This window comes from Pygoscelis adeliae, unplaced genomic scaffold (genome assembly GCF_000699105.1).
Source record: "Pygoscelis adeliae isolate BGI_AS28 unplaced genomic scaffold, ASM69910v1 Scaffold198, whole genome shotgun sequence".
Lineage (NCBI taxonomy): Eukaryota > Metazoa > Chordata > Aves > Sphenisciformes > Spheniscidae > Pygoscelis > Pygoscelis adeliae.
The window spans coordinates 102,817-122,927 of NW_008825286.1; the positions used below are offsets into that span (position 1 = coordinate 102,817).

A 20,111-nucleotide genomic window follows, 5' to 3' on the forward strand; every position below is an offset into this window, starting at 1 on the left:
ACTTTTTTTTTTGCAAGTGCTTGAGCAAATTGGGCATTTCTGAAAATCCCACAGGGGACTCGCTCCCGGTAAAAGGCGGCGAGATGCGACTCCTCACTTGTCTGACTCACTGAATGTGTCAGTTTTAAATGCCACCTAGTTCCATAAGCTTCGCTTAGCACGCTGGGGGCTTTTTCTTTTTCCTTATTTGTTTCTGCACCTTTCTTAACAGACTTGTAAATGCAGATGAGGACAAATTCCAAGTAAGAAATTTTAGTTAATACGAACACCCCTTCTATCTTTTTATTTCAGCCCACACAAAAAAAGAATTTGAATAAGGTGCGGCTGCCTGTAAGCCGCGGGTATCCCCCGGATTAGCCAAAGGTGTCACCTGCAGTGTTTGGGGTGATCTGAAAAATCGGTTAAATCGTCCGTTCTTTGGGATTACAACTCCTTCGAATCCTCTTTTGCATTTCTAAGCTCTGTTTGCTGCTTTTATGATTTCAATACCCGCCTTTGCTGTGTTTCTGGGTGAGCTGGGTCACCGTGTTGGGCTGATGGTGCCTGGCCCTTAGCTCAGCAGGGGATGGGGCGGTGGGAGGAAGGTTAAACCTCATTTTCTGCTCCATATTTTGGTGATGAGCTCCATACTTTATGCAGAGACCAACGTGAGACCGACTCCTAGTTTAATAAAGGTGCACAGAGGGCACCGAGCGGCGTGTAGCTGATCTCTTCTCCCTGGGATCCAGTGACAGCACGCGTGGGAATGGTTCAAAACTGCGCCAGGGGAGGTTTAGGCTGGACATTAGGAGGCATTTCTTTACCGAGTATTCTATTCTATTCTATTCTATTCTATTCTATTCTATTCTATTCTATTCTATTCTATTCTATTCTATTCTATTCTATTCTATTCTATTCTATTCTATTCTATTCTATTCTATTCTATTCTATTCTATTCTATTCTATTCTATTCTATTCTATTCTATTCTATTCTATTCTATTCTATTCTATTCTATTCTATTCTATTCTATTCTATTCTATTCTATTCTATTCTATTCTATTCTATTCTATTCTATTCTATTCTATTCTATTCTATTCTATTCTATTCTATTCTATTCTATTCTATTCTATTCTATTCTATTCTATTCTATTCTATTCTATTCTATTCTATTCTATTCTATTCTATTCTATTCTATTCTATTCTATTCTATTCTATTCTATTCTATTCTACGCTATTCCATTCCATGCCTTTGCCCGGTGTTGAAATCGAGACGGAGGGAAGGGGTGTTGGCAGAGCCGCGCAGGAGCCCGGCGCCGGCACACCGGGGTTCATGCCGGGGAGCAACGCTGCTCCAGCTGGGCTGAAGAGGGTTGAAGCCATCATCTGCAAGTCTTGCATGGACAAATGCTGCCGGGTTTGGTTGTCTGGGCAGCAGCGCAGAGCTGCGGGGTGGTCTTGCAGAAGAAGTAAGTTCATCGCCAGGTTGGTGCCTCCGGCTGGGCTCTGTCCCTCCTGTTTCTCGCCTGCCCCCCTGCCCTTCACTGCCGATGTCACGCCGAGCACGCTGCAGCCGCCGGGTCTGTGCCCCAAAGAGTTCAGACTGTAAAACACAGAGGGCTCGGGGTGGAAGCCGTGAGCTGGGGCGAACGCTGGGGTGCTGTAACCCAGGCGCGTATTTTAGCTGGCTTGCAGACTTGCCGAGTTCCCCCCGGGAGCTGAAAAGCGGGGACCGGTTCGCAGCCCTTTGCAAAGACTGTACTTAGTGTAAATAGTGCTGTGGGACTCGGCGTCAACGGGCGAGGAAGAAAGAGTTGCTGTCCTCACCCAAGCCGCTCTTCTTCTCCATCCTGCCTCCCCAGATGCTGCGAGCGCTTGCTGCAAGCATTGAATCATAGAATGGTTTGGGTTGGAAGGGACCTTTAAAGATCATCTAGTTGAAGTCTCTCTCTCTCTCTCTCTCTCTGTTCTCTTTCAGGCTGGAATGGGTGGAAATCATCGAGCCTCGAACCCGGGAGCGCATGTACGCCAACCTCATCACGGGGGAGTGCGTGTGGGACCCTCCCGCCGGGGTGCGGATCAAACGCACGAATGAAAACCAGTGGTGGGAGCTCTTCGACCCCAACACTTCCCGTTTCTACTACTACAATGCCACCACGCAGAGGACAGTGTGGCACCGGCCACAGAACTGCGATATCATCCCTCTGGCCAAGCTGCAGACCCTGAAGCAGAACACGGAGTCGCCGAGGGCTTCCACGGAGAACAGCCCCGGGAGGAGCAGCAATGTCAGCAGGGAGGGCAGCACCAGCTCCTCCCTGGAGCAGGAGCTGGAGGGCAACGAGAAGGTGCAGGAGCAGAGATCGAGCCGCCAGTCAACCCAGTATGCCGTAGTGAAAGAAGAAACGGAAAGGTAAAAGCAAGGCTGGCTCTGCCAGCACGTCACAGGCGCGTGCAACTGAGCTCGGTGATGGGTCGGTGCAATAAAATTGCAAGTTCAGATACCCTGATAGTCTCCCAGCGCTGGGGAAGAGCAGAGAGCGGAGGCCTTGTCCTGCAGCTCTTTATTTCTGTCGTGTAGAGGTATTTTATGGATGGCTCCTCTAGCTAGATTTGCTCATGGCTCTGTGCACCAAGTCCTAGAGAGCGGGTTTGCTCCTCCGTAAAACAATCATAGGAGGAAGAGGTATAAGCATCTGTGAAAGGTGTTTCTCCTTGTTAGGGGCAACTTAGATGTTCCCTCCGGAAAGGTACATTAGAGAAATAATTTCTTGTCCTCTGAAATACATGGGTTTAGAGAGCGGCGTGGTTTTAAATGATTTCCCCAGATAAGATCTCCCTAAGAAGGCAGCACGATTCATGCTGCAACCATGGGTTGTCCCACTGGTCTGCGGAGCTCCTAGCAGAGATGATTTCTCCTGTAAAGGAGAAGCTTCAAACTGAACAGTGAGTCACTGTTAGAACAGTGAACAGTTTCTAAGGTCCAGCTGCATATGGGCAACATACTGAGACGTCCGCATCGCTGCTCTGTGCGCTTTGTTTCATGCTTTAATGGCTTGCAAGCTGCAAATCAGGCGGTTCATTACTTAACATATTTGTATCCTCTTCAGCGATGCCTCTCGCAATGTTAATAACCGGACGGTGTCACTGGCGAGCAATCAGCAGCGCAATTTCTGCTCGCAGCTAGTTCTGCTTCCTTACAGCTGGCGCACAGAAACTGCGGCTGGGTGATCTCATGGCCACGCAGGACGGGAACAGGAACTCCCAGCTCAGCAAGTGCTTTCATGTGGGACCTCAGACGCAGCCTTGCCTCCGCGCGTCTAGCCCGTGAGGGTAGGCTTAATCTCCCCGAGCTTCTGGAAGGTCCTCTGATAAAATCGCTGAGTGTGGGGATGGCAACTTTCCTCGCAAGGCAGGTGCTGTTTGGAGAGGTAGATAGTTTTGATGTTCAATTACAAGGATGCCGGGTGGCAGACATGGCTGCCCACGGTGGCCAGGCCTGGGTGGGTCTGTTCAGGGTACGCTGCCGGCTATTTAAGCCAGTCTTTGCTTGCCCGGCCCCAAAAATACCGAGCCCTGACCTTCGATGGGACAAGGGGTAATGGTTTTAAACTAAAAGAGGGGAGATTCAGACTAGGTATAAGGAAGAAATTTGTTGCGCTGAGGGTGGTGAAACACCGGACCAGGTTGCCCAGAGAGGTGGTGGATGCCCCGTCCCTGGAAACATTCAAGGTCAGGTTGGACGGGGCTCTGAGCAACCTGATCGAGTTGAAGATGTCCCTGCTCATTGCAGGGGGGTTGGACTAGCTGACCTTCAGAGGTCCCTTCCAACCCAAACCATACGATGATTCTATGATTCTGTGACCTGCTAGAGGCAGCAGCCTGCTGTACCCTGCCTGTCACCCCTGCTTCTAGCTTGTGGCCTCAAGTAGCATCGTCCATCGGAGACCGCTTGTGCAGGCTGCATCTGGCAACGCTAACTCCTCAGCTGTGGGGAATACAGATTCCCTCTGGAGTGGGAATACTTTCTCAAACGAAACTACTAGCATCCGGAAGAGCCATAACCCTCCTGCCCACCCCACGTCTTGCTTCGTTTTGACTGTAGCTGAGATGGAAAAATCTATTTCTCCCACCCCTTTGTGCTGGGCATTGCACAGGTATGGCAAAATAATGCCTTTCTTGAAGAGTTTCAGGATAAAGACCAAGGGACTCCAGGCAGGCTTTGGAGTTGTGCTGGCACCGCTTGTCCTTTCTCCCAGGGCCCTGTTGTCGTGCTGGCTGGCCCACGTGTGAGCAAAGATCTCCTCTCCCTCCCATCTCCTCCCTCCCAGCGCCGAACGCTTTCCTTGCCCAGATCTGTAACTCTGCTTCGCTGCCCTACACCTCCGTCCCACCCGGGTTCACCTTCCCACCACCCTCTGGGTTGCCCAATTCCTCCTCCTTCCATCCAGCTCGACGCTGCTGAGCTGCAGGTGGTTTATTGCCTTCCTGCGTGTGCCCTGTCCCGGCATGTGTCCTTCTTGCAAGCTGCGTAGATGATGCCAAGCATCAAGAGAAATAAATGAGGTGCTGCCTGCATCACGCCCGGAGGGGTGCCCGGCACTTGCCCTTGCTTGGAGGGATCCCATCTGCCATGCCTGAGTTTGGATGCGCAGGGGAAGACATCCTGGGCACGAGGAACGGGAGCGACCACTGTTGGAGCCTGTTTTGGGGTGTGCAGACCAGAATCATCGGGTTTTGTTTCAAGGATTGCAGTTGCTGTTTCACAACACGCTCCCCTCGGGGGAGCGCTCCATGTTGCAGCAGGCTGGGCTCAGGGACTCCGTTTCTTTCTCAGGTATTTACTCCTGCAGCTCCATTTTTTACACAATGAGCACCTGGGATGGACTTTCCACCTCTCCCTGGTGGGGACGGCCAACAGCTCGTCTCACGGCTGGCAAACGAGCTGCTCGGTGCTCCCAGCCCTTGGGCTGAACTGGTCCCCGTGGCCCATGGGAACGTTGTTTTCTCTCTCTTTTTTTAAACTCCCCATCTCTAAGTCTTCTCCAGACCTCACGGCAGCTCCAGGAGGAACCTGGAGGTCGGTGAAAGGCATGGTCCTCAGTGCTCCCATGGGCGGTAGCAGCCCATTGCACCCGCTCCAGAGCTTTGTGAATCATAGAATCACAGAATGGTTTGGGTTGGAAGGGACCTTTGAAGGTCATCTAGACCAACCCCCCTGCCGTGGGCAGGGACATCTTCAACTAGATCAGGTTGCTCAGAGCCCCGTCCAACCCGACCTTGAATGTTTCCAGGGATGGGGCATCCACCACCTCTCTGGGCAACCTGGGCCAGTGTTTCACCACCCTCACAGTAAAGAATTTCTTCCTAATATCTAACCTAAATCTACCCTCCTTCAGTTTAAAACCATTCCCCCTTGTCCTATCGCTACAGGCCCTGCTAAAAAGTCTGTCCCCATCTTTCTTACAAGCCCCCTTTAAGTACTGATAGGCTGCAAGAAGGTCTCCCCAGAGCCTTCTCTTCTCCAGGCTGAACAACCCCAACTCTCCCAGCCTGTCCTCACAGCAGAGCTGTTCCAGCCCTCGGACCATTTCCGTGTCCCTCCTCTGGACCCGCTCCAACAGGTCCGTGTCTTTCCCGTGCTGAGGACCCCAGAGCTGGAGGCAGTGCTCCAGGGGGGTCTCAGCAGAGTGGAGCAGAGGGGCAGAATCCCCTCCCTCGACCTGCTGGCCCCGCTGCTTCGGATGCGGCCCAGGAGACGGTTGGTGAAGCAGGAGCTTGTTCCCGAAGCAGCGTGAAGGGTTAACGGGGATCGAGTGGGTGGATTTTAATCTCCCTGGGCTTTGCTGCAGGAACACGCGCAGGATCAGTGGCTTCCTGGGGGAAGGTCCATTCCCCATGGCGCTTGCAGGCTGGACCGCAGAAGCTAGTGTGGACACTGCAGGTCACTAATCCTTCCTGTCCTCCACCCACACGTTCTCTCTCCTTTTCCAGTGCTTGGGCTGGGCAGGTGTATTATGGGATGCAAAGCTGCTGGGTAGGGTGAGAGGAGGGAGGACTGCACCTGGGCTCTCAAATAGAAAGGCTTAACCCGTAGAAACCTTCTGCTGGCTTTGCAGGTGGAGGAGAGCACGCCAGCCACGGGGTGGATTTGCTCCTGGCTGCAGGAGGGCTGCGTGTCCTTTCAGCCCCGGCAATTCGTAGCCTTGGCCTTGCCGGGTGCTGGCATGGAGCGGATACCAGGCCTCCTAGCTTTAAAAATAAAATAAAAATTAAAAAACAGATGCCACTAGAGGGAGCAGATATTCCTGCTCAGTGGACAGTTTCCACCTGCATCCCTGGAGGTGACACAACGGCCCTGTCCCTTCAGCTCAGCCAAACATCCCGCTCCGGTGGAAGCACACTAAAGTCGCCTGACCCTCATGTCCTGGCTGGAAAAAATCACATTCCCTCGTTGACCTTCCCCTCTGAGCATCTGGACTGGGCATGCTGGAAAGCCTGGAAAGCTTTGCTGAGACCTCAAGGTCGCTGGGACCCGTTAAGGGAGAGATTTCCGAACGTCAAGGAACCCTTGGAGGGGGTGAGGACGCTGCCGCGTGGTCTGTCGCTGCCGCACATCCTTGCAGCTCTTGCCACGAGGAGGGTCTGGCTGCAAAAACAACCTTATTCCCACCAGAAATGGGATGGTCTTTGCTGCAGCTGACTCAAGGGAAGGGGAGATGCTGTGGGGTGAAAGGGGAGATGTGGTTCGGCCTGGCAGATGTGGTTGAGCCTGGTAGATGTGACACTTCCAGCAGGGATGGGGTGGATGGGAAGCCGCCGAAACATCGGTGTAGCGCTAGCGTATCGCGGGCAGCTAAATGGTTAAATCCACGTGGAATGGGTGTGGAAGTGGGTAAAGCACGGGCTGGCGCGCAGGCTCCGCACGCTGCTGGAGGCAACTGCCAGGGATGCTGTGATGGGGTGTTTGCTCCACGGCCCCGGGGGTGGCCTGTAGCTGGACGACCAGAGGGGCTTTCAACCAGGTCCGATTTCTGTAGCGAAGCACAGATGAAGAAGGAGGGCTTGCTTATGCCGATCTGCGGGAAAGCTTCCAGGGATGCAGAGATTTCATCTCCAGAAGCGGCTGATGCTCTCAGGCCCAGGACAGATAAGCCGAACATGAGCTGTGCAAATTAAAAATTGATTTTTGATTGCGGCGATAGCAGCTGCAAAGGGCAGAGCCGGTTCAGGCGTTCGTGCCTCGAGCTTCTCAGCATTCAGGGTGTCTCTGCATTTTAGTGTTGGTTTCTGACCACGAGCAACTTCCAGGCACAAGCCAAAAAAATACGTATTTCTATACAATATACTTGTTTCCGTACCTGTCTGAGCCTTAAAACTTAGGAAAGGTGCTTCAGGCAAGGAGCGTTACAGCGCAGACAAACCAAGCGTTTCTTGTGGGGCTTAAAATACCTGAAGACGTGAAAGCTTCTGCAGAAGGAGGCAGTGAGGACCATGCCCCTTTATACCTGAGGCATGAATAGGAAGCCACTCGGTGGAGGTCAGACAGTTGCTGGCTCTCAGTGACCCTGTGGACGAAGCTTTTTTAATTTTACCCTCATCTTTTGTTTGTAAGCATTAAGATGTATACCACCATGGATGCCCTGGGTGAGCGGAGGTGAAATTTTGACTGATAGTGAGCCAGGTCTGGAACTTACGTGACCTTTCAAGACGCCTCCAGCCCTTGCTTTCAGTGACGTCTCTGATGCTGCGTGGCCGGCTGCCCACCGGAGTGATGGCTTTGACCTGGTGGGTGTATAAACGTTGGCCATGGGAGGTGAGGGTCAAACTGCTTTATTTCAGTCTTCCTCGATGAAGAGCACTGCTGCAGCCCTTTGCTGTAGGGATCCTAGATTCACAGAATGGTTTGGTTTGGAAGGGACATCCAAAGGCCATCTAGTCCAACCCCCCTGCCATGAGCAGGGACATCTTCAACCGGATCAGGTTGCTCAGAGCCCCGTCCAACCTGACCTTGAATGTTTCCGGGGATGGGGCAATCCAGGGATGGGATGACCTTAGAGGGCTGATTTTGGCAAGGCCAGGCCTGCCGGGTGCTGCTCAAGCGCTTGCAGGACTCAAGGAGATCCCTCCTGGGACCACTGATCTCTCAGTGATCACCCAGGGCTGCGTCTGAGCCTTGCAGTCCATGGGCAGCCAAGGAGGGACCCTGAGATGGGGCCGATACGTGCAATATTGGGGGGGGGGGGGGGGAATATCCGGGGTCACCTCTGTGTGGGGCGGTTGGTGTTTCTGAGCCTCAACCCTAACAACCCTGAGATGAGGATGGATCTGGGCGTCACACGGTGTGTTGGAGATGACGACTGGAAATACTTCATTTGCATCAAAAGGAGGAAACGGAAGGGGATTATTTCTGAGGCCGGGGAGCGGATGGATCTAGAAAACGGTGCGGTGTGGGGCAGGTCGAGTAATCACCTTCAACCAGAGACATGGTTGAAGTCTCCTTGGTAGGACAATTTAGAAAGATGTTTTTCCAGTGGTTGGTCTTGTTTCCAAGAGGAGCCAAGGCTGGAAGGGAGCTCTGGACCTGGTCATCTGGTGGAACCTCCTGCTCCAAGTTTCCAATGTTTGGTTAAACATTGGAACAGGCTGCCCAGGGAAGCGGTTGAGTCACCATCCCTGGAGGTATTTAAAAGACGTGTAGATGTTGCGCTTAGGGACATGGTTTAGCGGGCATGGTGGTGTTGGGTTGACGGTTGGACTCGATGATCTTAGAGGTCTTTTCCAACCCTAATGATTCTATGATTCTAACATGAAGTCTTACAGTCATTTCAACAAGGTTTCTGGCTAAGCGTTTCCCTCCTGAACTTGTCTGGTCTTAAAAGGGAGGTCAGGGGAAATGAGCAAGTCTTGAGCAACTGATCTCATTGGAGTTTGCACTCAGAGGTGCCCCACACCCTGCGGTGACGGGAGGATTTAGGAACCAGAGCATCTGGTTTGGTAGGAGATGGTGGAGGCTGCTCCGAGTCCGTTCCTCATGTCCTCGGCGCAGCGGTGGACCGAGTTGGGGCCGATCCCACCGCACGCGTGCAGGTCGGGGATGCCCTCAGCCCCTGCATCCGCAGGGAATGCGCTGTTGCCAAGCGCTTGGGTCTCGCTGGACTTGCCTTACGCCGCTGTAGTGAGATGGGATTTGCACGTAGCTATAATTAGCAGCTGGGTGCAGCTCCTGGGACGGCAGTAGGAAGCACTGCTCTGTTGTGTCGACTCGGTGAGCTGGCGTCCGCTCATCTTCGGGATCTCAACAGCAGGCTTGTCTTGGTGGTCAGCAAAGGCAGAGCGCTTCCCAACAGGAATTTCTTGCTTATGCTGTCTTGCCCTAGACTTTGCCTTGCTTGTCTTAAAATGGTAACTTCTCTACAAAGCATAACATGGCAGCTGTGAAATCTCTGAGCAGGCTGCAGCCCGCACGTTGGCTGGGTTTTATGTCAGGTCACTGGGCTTTTCTACGCTGTCTGAAAGTGTCTGTGGTTATTGGTCTGGGCAGAGTCTTCCCGTTGCTCAAAACCCTTGAAGAAGGCCTCGGGGCGGGGCAGAGAGGACCTGCTCGGAGGAGCTCGTGCGGTCACCCGCGGAGGACTTGGCTGTGCCGCCAGCGGGCAGCATCTCTGCCCCTGCTTCACCAGGGAGGGGTGACAAGTGGAGGCTTGAAGGACAAGCAGGTGGACCTTCTCTGACCATCAGGAGAGCTTTCCTTGCACCACCACGCAGGACCCCTGGAGAACAGGGGGTCTTTACCGAAGTCCCATCTGCTGTGAAATTGCACCCAAGTTATTTCTCAAGACTTGCGCTTTTCTTGCAGGTCTCCCCTCGATTCTGAAGCCTGGCGTGATATTGGAGAAGACAAAATGCAGCACTTAAATCTTCCTGGATTAAGTGCAGCTGAGCTGAAATAGCTGAGGGGTATTCCCTTACAAACCAATCCCCGGGACGTGGCAGAGCTGTCTGGGGTCGAGGTGTGACGGTAATCGGTCCTGTCAGGTGTCTGGGGCAGAGCGGAGCAGCTGCAGGTAAATGCACGGCTTTAAAACACAAACTCTTCTCCCTGGTGCAGGCAGCAGCCATTTTCTGACTGCAAGAGCCCAAAAAAAGCAGCTCTGCAATTTTAAAGATGGCTCAAACCTAGAAAATGTGTGTTATGAGTGTTTGGGGAGCTCTCTCGCTGTGCCTCACGTGAACAAAACCACAATTTTGTTTGCAGTTCTCTCAATTTATATCCTTTTTCTGAAGGCATTGGGAAGACCTGCCGTGCTCGGGTTTGGAGCGCAGGTGGATCAAATGACATAAGTCTCTGCAGCATCTGCTGCACGGGGATTTTCCAGGTCCCTGCAGGGATCCTCAGCCCTCCTCCAAAACAAGCCTCCGCCGTGAAGAGAAACCGAGGAAGGACGTGGGGTTGCTTCACAAAGCCGTACAGCGGGGCTGCAGCATCGAGCAGATCCCAAAGACCTTCCTTCCCAACATCTTGCCTCCAGCAGTAGCGTAATGCATGAGATTCAGAGCATTTCTTCACCCGAAGGTTGGACTTTCCCAGCTGGATAACATCTCCACGCCTGGTGGCAGGTCAGTTCCTGAGGATGCTGCAGGTGCTGGCTACATGGGGCACGTTCCTTTCCGTCTCGGGGCTTGGGTGTTGAGGAGCTCTTCTCCTGCAGCTGGGTCAACATCACACCGGCAGACCAGCTACATGGTGGGAAGGGGAGCACAAGCCTGCTGCATCCCTCTGCCAAGAGCAAGAGGTTCTCCTCGATTTAGGAGCGCTCCACCCAGGACAGAAAGCTGCCAGTGGTTCCACAGGCTGTGAGCCCTCGCGTGGACCTGGCCTCAGCGCAGGTTCAGGCAGGGTTTGTAGGATGGGCTTTCTTCTGGGTTGCCATCTCTTAAAAACCACGAGATGCCAAACTGTTCCGCTTTGAGGTCGGAGAAGGGGTATTTCGATGCATTGGCAGCTCGGACAGAGGAGGGATGTGACCATCACTGCTGGAGCGGGCAGCTCGGGTGCCACTTGTCCCCTTCCAGCTGATGAACCCAAGTGCTGAGGGCTTCCCGCAGAGCAAGAGTGTGGAGGATACGTGTAAAACCCGTGTAACTCTGGGAACACCACTTCGGCATTTCTGAAAGCGGCAATAAATAAGCTCTGCTCCTTGTTGCCTCCTCCATCTGCTGGTACCAGAGGACTGAACGTTTCTGCTTCCTGAGCGGCCGCTCCCGAGGTCTAGAAAACAAGCGGCCGAGGTGAACTCTGCAAGCGCAGCCTTCTCCTCTGCATGCCTGCCATGGAAGGGCTTGTTCTGAAACAGCGTTTGGCGTCCTTTACCTCGCCGCGGTGTGCTCATCTAGAAACGGGCGTCTTGGTACTGCCCGAGTGTCGTGGTTTAACCTCAGCCGGCAACTGAGCCCCACACAGCCGCTCGCTCACTCCCCCCACAGTGGGATGGGGGAGAGAATCGGAAGGGTAAAAGTGAGAAAACTCGTGGGTTGAGATAAAAACAGTTTAATAGGTAAAAGCATTACCTAGCAACAACTAAAACATCGGTGCCTTATCAATTTTGTTCCCATCCTAAATCCAAAACACAGCACTGTACCAGCCACCAGGAAGGAAATCAACTCCATCCCTGCCGAAACCAGGACACCGAGGTATCCCTCGATATCCCGAGGTCAGAACAGAGCCACCCATGGCTTAAACAATGTTTTTATGGGTTAAATCCATAAAGCTTGGTCAATATTTAATGCTGAGATAACTAACCATGGAAGAGTTTTCCAAAGGATGCCCTGGGTTCTCGATGGCCGTATCGACCCGCTCCTTTCTGAAACGTGCTCCCGGCTGACTCACAGGGTGAAGGGAGTCAAGATCTTCTTCTGGGTGAAGGTCAGAGGGCTGGAACACCTCTGCTATGGAGGAAGGTGGAGAAAGTTGGGGTTGTTCAGCCTCGAGAAGAGAAGGCTCCGGGGAGACCTTCTTGAGGCCTTTCAATACTTAAAGGGGGCTTGTAAGAAAGATGGGGATGGACTTTTTAGCAGGGCCTGTTGTGACAGGACAAGGGGGAATGGGTAAATAACTGAAGGAGGGTAGATTTAGGTTAGATATTAGGAAGAAATTCTTTACTGTGAGGGTGGTGAAACACTGGCCCAGGCTGCCCAGAGAGGTGGTGGATGCCCCATCCCTGGAAACGTTCCAGGTCAGGTTGGACGGGGCTCTGAGCAATCTGATATAGTTGAAGATGTCCCTGCCCACGGCAGGGGGGGTGGACTAGGTGATCTTTGAAGGTCCCTTCCAACCCAAACCATTCGATGATTTGATGATTCGAGGAAGTTTTCGCTCCATTACAGGAACAAAAAAATAGGAGGAATTTGCTGAAGCCTGGAGTCTGTTCCCCGGCTGCTGTTACCGCATCAGATAGCCTGCGTTACACTGAGCTAGATCAGCCCTAAATAGCTGCATCGTCCCTCCCATCGCCAAAAGGCGAAGAAGATGGTCCAGAAGCCCTCTACCCTGCCAGTCCCCAGCCCTGCAGGGACATCATCTGATACCCAGGGCACAACATACCACTCCAAATCCTTTTCTTCCTGCTGTTTTATCCGTGGGGTGTTTTGAGAGAGCGAGCGCTGGTGCGTACAGCCAGCGGGCAGAGCAGGAGGTCAGGGGACCGAGGTCCCCCCTGGCTCTGGTGGCCGGGAGCTCCGGCACGGGCTCTGCCTGCCCTCGGAGCAGGCTCAGAGGAGTCCCGCTCGCTGCTACAGGGATGCTGCCAGCCTGGGGAAGGGAACGTTTGAGGAAATTGTAGGTATTCTTGAAATGGAGATTTTTTTTCCCTCTTCTTTATTTGCTGCCTGGAGCGGAACAGCCACATCCCCACTGTTTCCCTCGCCATGGTCGTTTCTTCCCTCCTCCCCCATAAGCCTTGCAGAGGAGGTCACTGGGTTATTTTTCAGCAGACGTGAGATTCCACCTTATCGAACGAACCCAGCGAGATCCGAGGTGGTGACCGTTAACCGATGACGCTTTGACCACAGCCTTGACCTGCTGCCAGGGGTGCACCACCAGACCACGGCGTGGGCTTCCAGGGCCACCTCAAGGGCTTTCACATAGACCTGCTCCAAACTGCTGTTGCTTTGGCATCCACGACGGAGCGCAGAAGAAGGTCAATACGGTTTTGCTAATAGGTGCAGCGCATGTTTGCTTGGCTCTCCTCTCGCTTCCCGTTTTCACCTTCTGTTGAACACGCCTTGCACAATAAAAAGGTTCATGTCCTCAGGACATGGGATAGTCCAGCATCCAGGTGAGCAGGGCTGTGGCTCAAACTCCTTTTTCCACCCAACAGCCTTCAGGCAGCCCATTTCAAACAGCTGAATCCATCACAGTTGAGTTGCTCTGAAGGTTTTTGGTTTAATGATTACCACACAGCCCCCTCCCGGCTTCATACTCTTCTGCTGGTTTCATGAGATCCTCAGTCTCACAGACCTCATCAGGCATGGTGCTGGGGAGGATGCTAATTGGAACCATCGGGGTTGGGGGGAGACAGGCAGCTTCATCTGCAGCACGGGAGGCAGGGTGGGAATGGGCTTTCAGGCTGTAATTAAAGCCGAGAGCTCTCTGCAGCAAATCACTTTCCAGGTCGTGCGTCTTTCTCCATCGCTTTCACATGCTGCAAGCAGATTGCGCGTTGCACGGAGGCTGCACACAAAGCCGAGCTCCCAAATTCACTGTCTTCCAACGTCTTTTTGTCTTGTTTTATCGCTGTTATCGACTTAGGCCGGGTCATTCCCACCCATGTCATGACAAAAGCCCATCACTCTTGCTCGCCAAGTGAGATTCTCATCTGCTGATGCTTGGCATCACCGTGGATTTCTCCTACTGAGCATAGATGGTCAAAGGGCAACTCAGTTGGACTAGATGATTGTTGTAGGTCCCTTCCAATTGAAAGATTCTATTCTGTTCATGCCTTTATTTACCTTTCTCACAGCACCTCTAAGCAGGTCATGAGGATCATGGAAGTGAATTGGGTTAACCTGCGTTTCTGCTGCTGGGTATCCATGTGGATGTTGGGTCTTGAGCCCCTGTAGGTGAGTGACCTCTTGTGATCACCTACCGTAGGTCGCCAACAATTGCCTCCTTCTCTGAAGTATCGAGAGAAGATTTAATGGTTTCACGGGTGCTTCCGCTGACCTTGTTACGGGAAACTCAAGTACTGAACGACTTCTGGGTGGGTCTCGTGGTTGGTGTTGGCTCCTCTGGCCAGGGGTCTAGAGACGTTCGTAGAATCATAGAATGGTTTGGGTTGGAAGGGACCTTTGAAGGTCATCTAGTCCAATCCCTCTGCCATGAGCAGGGACAACTCTACGTCAGGTTGCTCAGAGCCCCGTCCAACCTGACCTTGAATGTTTCCAGGGATGGGGCATGGCCCAACAGGGAGCAGCAATGCCCTTGGTCAGCCGGAGCATGACGGGCGTCTTTTCAGGGCATCCCCCTTCTGCAGTTGTGATCTCTCAGCATCTCCATTTTGTCTGGATATTTGATTTCTCCCAGCTGGGAGACTGTCTCACTCGACTTCTTTTGGCTTCAATTTTCTTTCCCCCTTTCCAGTGCTGCAGGCACTCGGGTGCCGGCCGTGCCGGGTCTCACCCCACCTGGCTGGGTGGGTTTTGCACCAGATGAGAAGTTTCACATGATACTGTTCAGAAACCCGTCTTCTGGGCTCGACGGGTGTCACGGGCTCCTTCATTAATTTGCATTTGCTCACCGTGCTCTGGTCCTGCGCGCTTATTGTAGTCAAATCGATAACGATGCGAGCCAAACTCTTGGGTGATGAACCATCTGAAAAAGTACACAGATATTCGGAGATGACAGTGAGTGGAAAATGCATTTCCAATATAAAGCTAACAGCATCTCAAGATTTAACTCCCCTTCCTCGTACCATTCTCAAATATTTCAAAGAAAAATGTTCATATCTTGCATTTCTTGCTCTAAGCCAGGGTGGAAGATGAAATCGGGGAGGAAATGCTCGGTCCTGTTTCGTTTTAATATCCTCTCCTTGAATTCTCCACTGCCCGCTGCAGAACAGGACCCCGGATTAGACAGATATTTGTCTAATGCAGCCAAGTGCTTACGTAGATCGTCAGACCCAAAATGCAGTTTACATAACTGCAAAGAAAACCGTCTTTTAACTTTTAGTAGAAGCAGTGGCTGTAATTAAGAGTATGAAGCCTTGCAGGCCAGTGATTAGGACAGAGGATTAGGCGCTGGGATTTCATGTCTATTCCTGGCTTTGCCATCGAGCTGTGCTATTTCAGTCAAGTCACTTTCCCTCATTTTAAAAATAAAAGCAATGCTGCTCTCTGAGCTGCTGTGAAATGGTGCCGCTTCCTATTCTGGGGGGGGGGGAAATGCTTAATTCTTTTTTTTTTTTTTTTAATTTATTAGATGTTTGCTTTTCTGCCAGAGGTTCCCATGCTAAAGCTGTCAGAAGCAAACTTGTGTCTATGCCGGAGCCTTTGCAATCCACAGTTTAGGGTATTAATGGAAAATCACCTTTGAAGTGTCCTCCGCCCCAGCTGGGTGAAGGTCCACGCCAGGAGAAGGCTCCCGCCGGGAAAAAAGGCAAAGCTGCCTTCTGCAAACGCCGCCGGCTCTGAGCGAGGCGGGAGGGGGAGAGGCAGCTCCAGATGTGCCGGTCCTCCAGATGTGCCTAACCTCCAGATGTGCTGCTCCTTCTCATACGTCACTGCGGTACAGAAGCAGCTACTGGCATTTCACGCTGCAGGGTTGATGTTGGTGCTCCTGCTCCTGATGCTTTCTGCGGTTTTGAGGTTCACTGCTCTTTTTTGTGCCCACCGAGGGTTGCATCAGCATCGTGCCGGGGAAACGTGGGCGTTGCAAGTACCGGAGCACATGGATCCTGCAGCGCACGTGCCCCGCGTGTGCTGAGATGAAGCAGTGCGGCCTCACCAGACGGCAAATGTTGGGAGTTTTTAGCATCTGCTGTGTCTCAGTAGCACATTGAAAACCTCGCCCAGGCATCTGACTTAGCGATTGTCACAAAAGACATTTGGCAACTGGTTTTGGAATCTGGCTCCGGCATAATTAGGCTCATACAAGATCCCATTAGTCAAACAGGGGATTAGCCCAGAGTCCTGGGTCCCAACTGCATTTGGGCAGGTGATGTGGGGGTTGGAGCCACTTATCTTGTGGCATTTTAATTTGATTTTTCCCCCCCCCCGCCTCATTAAGCTGTCTTAATTCCCTTGGCCAGAGCAGCGCAGGGCTCAGGAGTAACTGTCGGGCTGTGAACATCCCTCCAGCTCTTGATGTCCATGGTGAGGGTGCGGCCGCATCATGTGCCTGGTGCAGGCAACATGGGCTGGAGCTGCAAGAGCTCAACTTGTTTTTCTGGAGCCTGTTCTGGTACGAGCAGTGCATGAGGTTGTTCTGGAACAGCTCCAGCATCTGAAAGTCAAGATTTCTGAGCCACAGCCTCAGGCTCCCTTGAAGAGCCACGGAGATCTGGGGTTAGTGGGGAGATCTCTTCCCATTGCAGTAAGAAGACCGTGTCGATGTTTATTGTCTCTCAAAGTAGACTAACATGTTACAAGGCCTCCTTTTTCTGGAATAAACATTCAGATTGACATTTACTGAGGAATAACCATTTTGTTTGCGTTTCGCATAATGCATATAGCATTTTTGTTGCATCTTAGTCTAACGCAAATCATAGAATCATAGAATCACAGAATGATTTGGGTTGGAAGGGACCTTTGAAGGTCAGCTAGACCAACCCCCTTGCCATAGGCAGGGACATCTTCAACTAGGTCAGGTTGCTCAGAGCCCCGTCCAACCTGATCTTGAACATTTCCAGGGATGGGGCATCCACCACCTCTCTGGGCAACCTCTGCCAGTGTTTCACCACCATCACAGTAAAGAATTCTTCCTAATATCTAACCTAAATCTACCCTCTTTTAGCTTAAAACCATTCCCCCTTGTCCTATCACTGCAGGCCCTGCTAAAAAGTCCATCCCCATCTTTCTTAGAAGCCCCCTTTAAGTATTGAAAGGCCGCAAGAAGGTCTCCCCGGGGCCTTTTCTTCTCCCGGCTGAACAACCCCAACTCTCCCAGCCTTCCTCCATAGCAGAGCTGTTCCAGCCCTCTGACGATTTTCTGTAGCCTCCTCTGGACCCGCTCCAACAGGTCCATGTCTGTCTTGTGCTGAGGACCTCAGAACTGGACGCAGCACTCCTGTACAGCAGTACTGCTGTCTCTAAATATGGCAAAACCCTAGAAGTCACAGAATCAAGGGCACGTGGTGGGGTGAAGTGTGCACGGGCAGCTTCTGCCGAGCAGACGGCGTGCCATGAGGACGTCTTGGCATATCTGCAATAATTTCATCATCCGCATGAATGTGAAGATGCTCGGCACTGATTTGAATTCATTTTTGGTGCATCGGTTGGACCACATTAAACACCTGCTTGACTGTTGCCATCCAGAATTGAAGGGCTCTTAGTTTGTTTTAGCTGAACTGACTCTAGGGGCAAATTCAGAACCTGAGTTGCAGCCATTTTTAATTTTAGAGGAAGGTTAGGTTGCTTCTGGAAAAATAAATGGGCCCGGAAGGCTAAGTATATTGACTTAAGTACATCATCTAGTACAACTTAAACAGGACTGGGATTTGGGTACAGAGCCTTAGTCCTGTTTAGCCTCCCAACAGAAGCTGGAGGAAAGGGAAATAACGTTGAAAGCACTTAAAACACACTGTCTGGAGGAAGGATTTTGCTTCAGCTGTTTGTCCACCTAGAAAAGAGAAAGGGGTGTTGCTAAAGTTATGGTTGCACCAGCCCCACCATGGTTTTGTCTCCTTTTCATGGAAGGAAGAGCACATGGGGGAAGGTGTAGTGTGCGTCTCTCGTACAGACGATGGTACAACCTTGCTGCTGTGGAGAGATGGGCTCCGTATAGTCCTGCCAGTTGTCTCAAGTTGTGACAAACTAGTGCTCATCTTGATTTAAATATGTCTCCCGATGCCTCTTTCGGTCTTCAGCTTGGTTCATGCAGAGGCACAGGCTTTGGCCATGTTTGCCAGTTTTTTTAAATAGAAGGGAAGTGAGGGGGTAGGCAAGAAATGATTGGGTTGGGAAGGACGAGGCTACTCAAGGGAGTGCCATGCTGAGGGTGGCATTAGCGGAAGTATGGTGGCATCTGCAAGGGTGGCAGCCAAGGGAAAAGCAACCTGCCCACAGCTCTAGGGAATTAAAGGTTGGTCAGCATTACCTTGATCGTGGAGCAGGTTCTCTTGGAAGCCATTTCTGTGGAGATGGATGACGCAAAGGTGGTTGGGAATGGCCGACGTGGATTTACCAAGGGTGAATCATGCTTGACCAATCCGATTGCTGTCTATGATGATATGACTACGTATCTGGACGATGGGAGCATCTGCCTTGACTCTAGCAGGGTTTTTGACACATTCTCACATGGCATCGTTGTGTCCAAGTTGGGACATTAGAGTCTAGACAAGGACACTACTAGGTGGGTAAAAAACTGGATCATCAGGCTCAGAGGGTGGTGGTTAATGGTTCATACCCAACCTGATGGTTGGCTGCAAGGGGAGCTCCTCCCCAGGCCCATCCTGGGACCTGTCCTGTTCCATATCCTTATCAGTAACCTGCGGAGGAGACAGAAGTCACCCTCATCAAGTCCGCAGACAAGCTGCTCTGCTTGAGGGCAGGGCTGACATTCAGAGGGACCTGGACAGGCTGGAGGAGTGAGGACAGGCTGGCAAGAACCTCCGGAAGCTCAGCAAGGCCAGATGTAGCAGCCGGGATGGACTAACCTTCTCTGGGCAGCGGCTGGCTGGGTAACAGCTCTGCTGAGGACCCAGGAGTCCTGGGCAGCTCTATGCTAAACGCAGATGAGCAGAGCACGGTGGTAGCAGGGGAGACTGGTGGCATCCTGGGCTGTAGCACTGTGCCCGTAGCCGGTAGACCAAGGGAAGTAATTATTCTTCAGTAGACCACAGCTGGGCAGCTGTGTGTAGTTTTGGGCTCTCCAGGACAAGAAAAACTTGATAAACTTGAGCGAGTCCAGCAGAGAGCCACCAGGATGGTTAGGGGCTGGAGCACATGATGTGTGAGGAGAAGATGAGGGAGCTGGGCTAACTTTGCCCGGAGAAGAGAAGGTTTTTGGGGAGACCTCAGGGCCCCCTGCCAATACCGAAGCAGCACGATTGCAGCACTGCGGTAGCAGGACCAGTCGGTCTTTCGGTTAGAGCAGGTTTTGCTTTCTGGAAATTTCTGGGTATGATTTTACCCATCAGGAATTCTGGCATGCGATTCAGTCCCCGTAGACCCATGTCTGTGCAAGCCCTTAATGCCATCTCCCTCCTCCACTTCAGAAACTAATTTGGGTTGATCTTTCTAGATTATCCCCATACCAGCAGAGTTCAGGAGCTGTTTAAGATGCTGCTTTTGTAGCACTTCTGCAGACGTTCATGGGAAACCCATGGTGGTGGTTTGGTACCTACGTCTCCCCGCAGCCGGGGCAGAAGAGCAACTTGTACCTGTGCTTGCAGCTCAGTTTGCAGCCGGGTGAGTCTTGATTTAAACGGCGAGCTGTGGCGAGATGTGTGAGCAATCAGGGGCTGCTGAGGAATGAGTGCGTGTTCCCTCCTGTTCCACCCTTTTTCGGGGGAGGACGGCAGCCTTTGGCTGAGGTTGGTTGAAGCTCTCAGCCCACCCTGGTGAAGTCTGGCGGGAACATCATAGGAAACCCATCTGTGAAGGTGAGTTTTTCTTTGAGTGCCTTGCTTCGGTTTTCACTCGAACTGACCGATCGTTGAGTTGGGCTCCTTTAAAGCAGAATAATAGGCCTTTGGTGCTATGTTAACTAAATCAGTGAAGGAGGAGGAGGAGGACCTCTTTGCTTCCTCTTTGCACCCAACAGTGAGAGGTGCTGTCAGTACAACCACTTATGTGGCGGTTTATTTTGATGTAGGTTGTCCTACAGCTGTCAAGATGCAGCGCTACAGGCTTGGGGAAGAGTGGCTGGAAAGCTGCCTGGCGGAAAAGGACCTGGGGGTATTCTATGAAATTCTATGAA

General features: G+C 52.1%; 1 protein-coding gene across 1 annotated transcript in view; it reads left to right on the top strand.

Annotated features, from left to right (window-relative positions):
* Positions 1-20,111, top strand: part of ARHGAP39 (Rho GTPase activating protein 39) — a 62,994-nt gene that overhangs the window by 3,017 nt on the left and 39,866 nt on the right. The window contains exon 2 of the mRNA XM_009329895.1: positions 1,956-2,387. Coding sequence (XP_009328170.1) covers positions 1,956-2,387 — 432 coding nt within the window. The remainder of the gene's footprint in view (positions 1-1,955; positions 2,388-20,111) is intronic.